The 7,500-nt window shown below is 44.5% G+C and overlaps 2 protein-coding genes across 5 annotated transcripts in view; both read left to right on the top strand.

The window, feature by feature from the left end:
• The window catches only part of crybb1 (crystallin, beta B1), a 6,340-nt gene extending 668 nt beyond the window's left edge, over window positions 1-5,672 (top strand). Inside the window, exons 4-6 of one of the 2 annotated variants that reach the window (XM_056432990.1) lie at window positions 27-159; window positions 235-377; window positions 5,347-5,672. In XM_056432990.1, the coding sequence (XP_056288965.1) occupies window positions 27-159; window positions 235-377; window positions 5,347-5,524 (454 nt within the window). In that variant the 3' untranslated portion in view covers window positions 5,525-5,672. Of the gene's footprint in view, window positions 1-26; window positions 378-5,346 lie in introns of both variants that reach the window. The other variant, XM_056432989.1, reaches the window with a different exon arrangement.
• Window positions 5,673-6,972: 1,300 nt separating this feature from the next.
• Window positions 6,973-7,500, top strand: part of acads (acyl-CoA dehydrogenase short chain) — an 8,296-nt gene continuing 7,768 nt past the window's right edge. The window contains exon 1 of one of the 3 annotated variants that reach the window (XM_056432976.1): window positions 6,973-7,264. In XM_056432976.1, coding sequence (XP_056288951.1) covers window positions 7,237-7,264 — 28 coding nt within the window. In that variant the 5' untranslated portion in view covers window positions 6,973-7,236. The other 2 variants (XM_056432975.1, XM_056432977.1) reach the window with 2 other exon arrangements.

The raw sequence follows: 7,500 nt of genomic DNA, 5'->3' as shown, positions 1-7,500 counted from the left end.
TGCCCCCGGCCGCCCCCCCTCTCCAGCTTCGTTGCCTTCGAGCAGACCAACTTCCGCGGCGAGATGTTCGTCCTGGAGAAGGGGGAGTATCCTCGCTGGGACACCTGGAGCAACTCGTACCGCAGCGACCGCCTCATGTCGCTGCGGCCCGTCCGCATGGTAACGGCCGCGGCGCCGAGAGCCTCCGGTCCTCCTCTCCTGGTCCTCACCCCCCCCCCCTCCTCCGCCCTGCAGGACAGCCTGGAGCACAAGGTCTGCCTGTACGAGCTCTCCGACTTCAAGGGCAACAAGATGGAGATCCAGGAGGACGACGTCCCCACGCTGTGGGCGCACGGCTTCAGCGACCACGTGGGCAGCGTGAGGGTCCCCGGAGGAGCGTGAGTACAGACCCCCCCACGGGGCTCCGGCCCCCGGCCCACGAGACCTCCACAGTCCCTCAGAGGAACACACACTGTCCATCTTGTTGTTGTTGTTGTTGAGTGTGGAACCCTGAAGGAGGAATGGTCCTTATGGTTCCAGGAGATGATAGAGGATCTCCTAAAGAACCACTTAGATATCCTCCGACCTCCAGAACCTTGAACACCCGGAGAACCTCAACCACAAGCAGAACCACTTGAGGGACCCCGGAATATCTCAGTGACCACGAGAACCTCATAAGGACCCATAGAACCTCCTCAATGACTCTAGAACCTCTTAAAGACCCATATAACCTCCTCAATGACTCTAAAACCTCTTTAAGACCCATAGAACCTCCTCAATGACCTCTAGAACCTCTTTAAGACCCATAGAACCTCCTCAATGACCTCTAGAACCTCTTAAAGACCCATAGAACCAACTCAATGACTCTAGAACCTCTTTAAGACCCATATAACCTCCTCAATGACTCTAGAACCTCTTTAAGACCCATAGAACCTCCTCAATGAACTCTAGAACCTCTTAAAGACCCATATAACCAACTCAATTACTCTAGAACCTCTTTAAGACCCATAGAACCTCCTCAATGACTCTAGAACCTCTTTAAGACCCATAGAACCTCCTCAATGACTCTAGAACCTCTTTAAGACCCATAGAACCTCCTCAATGACTCTAGAACCTCTTAAAGACCCATAGAACCTCCTCAATGACCTCTAGAACCTCTTTAAGACCCATAGAACCTCCTCAATGACCTCTAGAACCTCTTAAAGAGCCATAGAACCAATTCAATGACTCTAGAACCTCTTTAAGACCCATAGAACCTCCTCAATGACTCTAGAACCTCTTTAAGACCCATATAACCTCCTCAATGACCTCTAGAACCTCTTTAAGACGCATAGAACCTCCTCAATGACTATAGAACCTCTTTAAGATGCATAGAACCTCCTCAATGACTCTAGAACCTCTTTAAGACCCATAGAACCTCCTCAATGACTAGAACCTCTTAAAGACCCATAGAACCTCCTCAATGACTCTAGAACCTCTTAAAGACCCATATAACCTCCTCAATGACTCTAGAACCTCTTTAAGATGCATAGAACCTCCTCAATGACTCTAGAACCTCTTTAAGACCCATATAACCTCCTCAATGACCTCTAGAACCCCTTTAAGACCCATAGAACCTCCTCAATGACCTCTAGAACCTCTTTAAGACCCATAGAACCTCCTCAATGACTCTAGAACCTCTTTAAGACCCATAGAACCTTCTCAATGACCTCTAGAACCTCTTTAAGACCCATAGAACCTCCTCAATGACCTCTAGAACCTCTTTAAGACGCATAGAACCTCCTCAATGACTATAGAACCTCTTTAAGATGCATAGAACCTCTTCAATGACTCTAGAACCTCTTAAACACACATAGAACCTCCTCAATGACCCTAGAACCTCTTTAAGACCCATAGAACCTCCTCAATGACTATAGAACCTCTTTAAGACGCATAGAACCTCCTCAATGACTCTAGAACCTCTTTAAGACCCATAGAACCTCCTCAATGACTAGAACCTCTTAAAGACCCATAGAACCTCCTCAATGACTCTAGAACCTCTTTAAGATGCATAGAACCTCCTCAATGACCTCTAGAACGCCTTTAAGACCCATAGAACCTCCTCAATGACCTCTAGAACCTCTTTAAGACCCATAGAACCTCCTCAATGACTCTAGAACCTCTTTAAGACCCATATAACCTCCTCAATGACCTCTAGAACCTCTTTTAGACCCATATAACCTCCTCAATGACTCTAGAACCTCTTTAAGATGCATAGAACCTCCTCAATGACTCTAGAACCTCTTTAAGACCCATAGAACCTCCTCAATGACCTCTAGAACCCCTTTAAGACCCATAGAACCTCCTCAATGACCTCTAGAACCTCTTTAAGACCCATAGAACCTCCTCAATGACTCTAGAACCTCTTTAAGACCCATAGAACATCCTCAATGACCTCTAGAACCTCTTTAAGACCCATATAACCTCCTCAATGACTCTAGAACCTCTTTAAGATGCATAGAACCTCCTCAATGACTCTAGAACCTCTTTAAGACCCATAGAACCTCCTCAATGACCTCTAGAACCCCTTTAAGACCCATAGAACCTCTTCAATGACCTCTAGAACCTCTTTAAGACCCATAGAACCTCCTCAATGACTCTAGAACCTCTTTAAGACCCATAGAACCTCCTCAATGACCTCTAGAACCTCTTTAAGACCCATAGAACCTCCTCAATGACTCTAGAACCTCTTTAAGACCCATAGAACCTCCTCAATGACCTCTAGAACCTCTTTAAGACGCATAGAACCTCCTCAATGACTATAGAACCTCTTTAAGATGCATAGAACCTCTTCAATGACTCTAGAACCTCTTAAACACACATAGAACCTCCTCAATGACCCTAGAACCTCTTTAAGACCCATAGAACCTCCTCAATGACTCTAGAACCTCTTTAAGACCCATAGAACCTCCTCAATGACCTCTAGAACCTCTTTAAGACCCATAGAACCTCCTCAATGACCTCTAGAACCTCTGAAAGAGCCATAGAACCAACTCAATGACTCTAGAACCTCTTTAAGACCCATATAACCTCCTCAATGACTCTAGAACCTCTTTAAGACCCATATAACCTCCTCAATGACCTCTAGAACCTCTTTAAGACGCATAGAACCTCCTCAATGACTATAGAACCTCTTTAAGACACATAGAACCTCCTCAATGACTCTAGAACCTCTTTAAGACCCATAGAACCTCCTCAATGACTAGAACCTCTTAAAGACCCATAGAACCTCCTCAATGACTCTAGAACCTCTTAAAGACCCATATAACCTCCTCAATGACTCTAGAACCTCTTTAAGATGCATAGAACCTCCTCAATGACTCTAGAACCTCTTTAAGACCCATAGAACATCCTCAATGACCTCTAGAACCTCTTTAAGACCCATATAACCTCCTCAATGACTCTAGAACCTCTTTAAGATGCATAGAACCTCCTCAATGACTCTAGAACCTCTTTAAGACCCATAGAACCTCCTCAATGACCTCTAGAACCCCTTTAAGACCCATAGAACCTCCTCAATGACCTCTAGAACCTCTTTAAGACCCATAGAACCTCCTCAATGACTCTAGAACCTCTTTAAGACCCATAGAACCTCCTCAATGACCTCTAGAACCTCTTTAAGACCCATAGAACCTCCTCAATGACTCTAGAACCTCTTTAAGACCCATAGAACCTCCTCAATGACCTCTAGAACCTCTTTAAGACGCATAGAACCTCCTCAATGACTATAGAACCTCTTTAAGATGCATAGAACCTCTTCAATGACTCTAGAACCTCTTAAACACACATATAACCTCCTCAATGACCCTAGAACCTCTTTAAGACCCATAGAACCTCCTCAATGACTCTAGAACCTCTTTAAGACCCATAGAACCTCCTCAATGACCTCTAGAACCTCTTTAAGACCCATAGAACCTCCTCAATGACCTCTAGAACCTCTGAAAGAGCCATAGAACCAACTCAATGATTCTAGAACCTCTTTAAGACCCATAGAACCTCCTCAATGACTCTAGAACCTCTTTAAGACCCATATAACCTCCTCAATGACCTCTAGAACCTCTTTAAGATGCATATAACCTCCTCAATGACTATAGAACCTCTTTAAGACGCATAGAACCTCCTCAATGACTCTAGAACCTCTTTAAGACCCATAGAACCTCCTCAATGACTAGAACCTCTTAAAGACCCATAGAACCTCCTCAATGACTCTAGAACCTCTTAAAGACCCATATAACCTCCTCAATGACTCTAGAACCTCTTTAAGATGCATAGAACCTCCTCAATGACTCTAGAACCTCTTTAAGACCCATAGAACCTCCTCAATGACCTCTAGAACCCCTTTAAGACCCATAGAACCTCCTCAATGACCTCCAGAACCTCTTTAAGACCCATAGAACCTCCTCAATGACCTCTAGAACCTCTGAAAGAGCCATAGAACCAACTCAATGACTCTATAACCTCTTTAAGACCCATAGAACCTCCTCAATGACTCTAGAACCTCTTTAAGACCCATATAACCTCCTCAATGACCTCTAGAACCTCTTTAAGATGCATATAACCTCCTCAATGACTATAGAACCTCTTTAAGACGCATAGAACCTCCTCAATGACTCTAGAACCTCTTTAAGACCCATAGAACCTCCTCAATGACTAGAACCTCTTAAAGACCCATAGAACCTCCTCAATGACTCTAGAACCTCTTAAAGACCCATATAACCTCCTCAATGACTCTAGAACCTCTTTAAGATGCATAGAACCTCCTCAATGACTCTAGAACCTCTTTAAGACCCATAGAACCTCCTCAATGACCTCTAGAACCCCTTTAAGACCCATAGAACCTCCTCAATGACCTCCAGAACCTCTTTAAGACCCATAGAACCTCCTCAATGACCTCTAGAACCTCTGAAAGAGCCATAGAACCAACTCAATGACTCTAGAACCTCTTTAAGACCCATAGAACCTCCTCAATGACTCTAGAACCTCTTTAAGACCCATATAACCTCCTCAATGACCTCTAGAACCTCTTTAAGATGCATAGAACCTCCTCAATGACTATAGAACCTCTTTAAGATGCATAGAACCTCCTCAATGACTCTAGAACCTCTTTAAGACCCATAGAACCTCCTCAATGACTAGAACCTCTTAAAGACCCATAGAACCTCCTCAATGACTCTAGAACCTCTTTAAGACCCATATAACCTCCTCAATGACTCTAGAACCTCTTAAAGACCCATAGAACCTCCTCAATGACCTCTAGAACCTCTCGTCCTCCTTTGTCAGTGACCAGTAGAACCGGCTGATGGACCTGTATTACCCGTGTCTCCTCAGGTGGGTGGGCTACCAGTACCCCGGCTACAGAGGCTACCAGTACCTGTTTGAGTGCGGTGACTACAGACACTACAACGACTTCAGTGCCTTCCAGCCTCAGATGCAGTCCATGCGCCGCATCAGGGACATGCAGTTCCACCAGAGGGGATGCTTCACCTTCACCCCCTCCAGCAAGTAGAGGACCGCCACGCAGCATGTAGCCATGCAGCATGTAGCATGCAGTATGCCTCATGTAGCATGTAGCCATGCAGTATGCCTCATGTAGCCATGCAGCATGTAGCCATGCAGTATGCCTCATGTAGCATGTAGCCATGCAGCATGCCTCATGTAGCATGCAGTATGCCTCATGTAGCATGTAGCCATACAGTATGCCTCATGTAGCATGTAGCCATGCAGTATGCCTCATGTAGCCATGCAGTATGCCTCATGTAGCCATGCAGTATGCCTCATGTAGCCATGCAGTATGCCTCATGTAGCATGCAGTATGCCTCATGTAGCATGCAGTATGCCTCATGTAGCATGCAGTATGCCTCATGTAGCATGTAGCCATGCAGTATGCCTCATGTAGCATGTAGCCATGCAGTATGCCTCATGTAGCCATGCAGTATGCCTCATGTAGCATGTAGCCATGCAGTATGCCTCATGTAGCATGCAGTATGCCTCATGTAGCCATGCAGTATGCCTCATGTAGCATGTAGCCATGCAGTATGCCTCATGTAGCATGTAGCCATGCAGTATGCCTCATGTAGCATGTAGCCATGCATTATGCCTCATGTAGCCATGCAGTATGCCTCATGTAGCATGTAGCCATGCAGTATGCCTCATGTAGCATGTAGCATGTAGCCATGCAGCATGTAGCCATGCAGTATGCCTCATGTAGCCATGCAGTATGCCTCATGTAGCATGTAGCCATGCAGCATGTAGCCATGCAGTATGCCTCATGTAGCATGTCGCATGCGACATGCAGCATGTAGCATGCAGCCCTCTCACACGCCGACTTTCACTGACTTTTTAACGGTGCTCAAATCAATAAACACGTTGATACGTTGACCCCTCGCTCTGTGACGCTGCTCTGTTTTGTCCTCTCCTACGTTTTCGTGTTCTTACACAGTTAAACTATTACTTTTCTATATTTAGGGTAATAATACATAAACATCATATGGGATGTTCGCAGTATAATTACAGACTCACTAAGTGTAAATATGGGATATCATATATGATATATATGATTGTTTTAATTAAAGACACAGAAACACAGATTTAGTGCCAAAAAATGACACGAACAATTCATTCTGCATCAGGATATGTAATCAGTAGAATTATATATATATATATATAATATTAATTTATATATATAATATATATAATAATTATATATAATATTTATAAATATATAAATATAATATAGATAATATACATATAATATAATATATTATCATATTTATATGTGTATATACATATATAAATATATTATACATAAATATAATATTATATATTATATCATATTTATATATAATATCATATTTATATCATTGTGCTCGCGCAGTGACGTAAAGCGCTCATCAAAGTAAATTTCGCGAGCCGCTGTTTGATCTGATCTGATTTGCCTTCAGGCAACCGCAGGAAAATCAGAGACCGCGAGTGAAAGCCGCGGGCGCGCGCAGATTAAACAGGCGTGGGTGCAATTTACTCAAGGACTGCGCGGGAGCGCGCCTCAAAGTCCGTGAGCACTTCTCTTAGACACTTCCGGGTCACTCGGAACCTTCCTGACCGAAAAGGACGATTCCATAACTGGCTCTCACTTCTTGCTCCCAACGGCCGTGTTTCCGACGGCACGTGAAGGCAGCAGTGCTCTTCGTAACAGTCATCAATCTGAAGAGGAAAGGAGCCATGGCTGCACTGTTCTCAGCGAGGAGAGGTGAGGGGGACAAGAGGAGGACACGAGGAGGACACGAGGAGACACGCGAAGGACACGAGCAGCTTTACCCAGCTCTCTCGTGGAGTTACACACCGGAGACACCGCTATGCGACACAGCTAGCCCCTCCGCTACGAGCTAGCCGGCTAGTTCTGATCAATAACTCTATTATCAGCTGTCGATTCCTGATCGGTGATGGTGATTATTGATTAAAAACAGTCGAACAAGAAGTGTTGTT

Source organism: Pseudoliparis swirei, chromosome 15 (assembly GCF_029220125.1).
Source record: "Pseudoliparis swirei isolate HS2019 ecotype Mariana Trench chromosome 15, NWPU_hadal_v1, whole genome shotgun sequence".
NCBI lineage: Eukaryota > Metazoa > Chordata > Actinopteri > Perciformes > Liparidae > Pseudoliparis > Pseudoliparis swirei.
The sequence above is the reverse complement of the archived record's forward strand: the minus strand, read 5'-3'. Positions and strand labels throughout refer to the sequence as shown.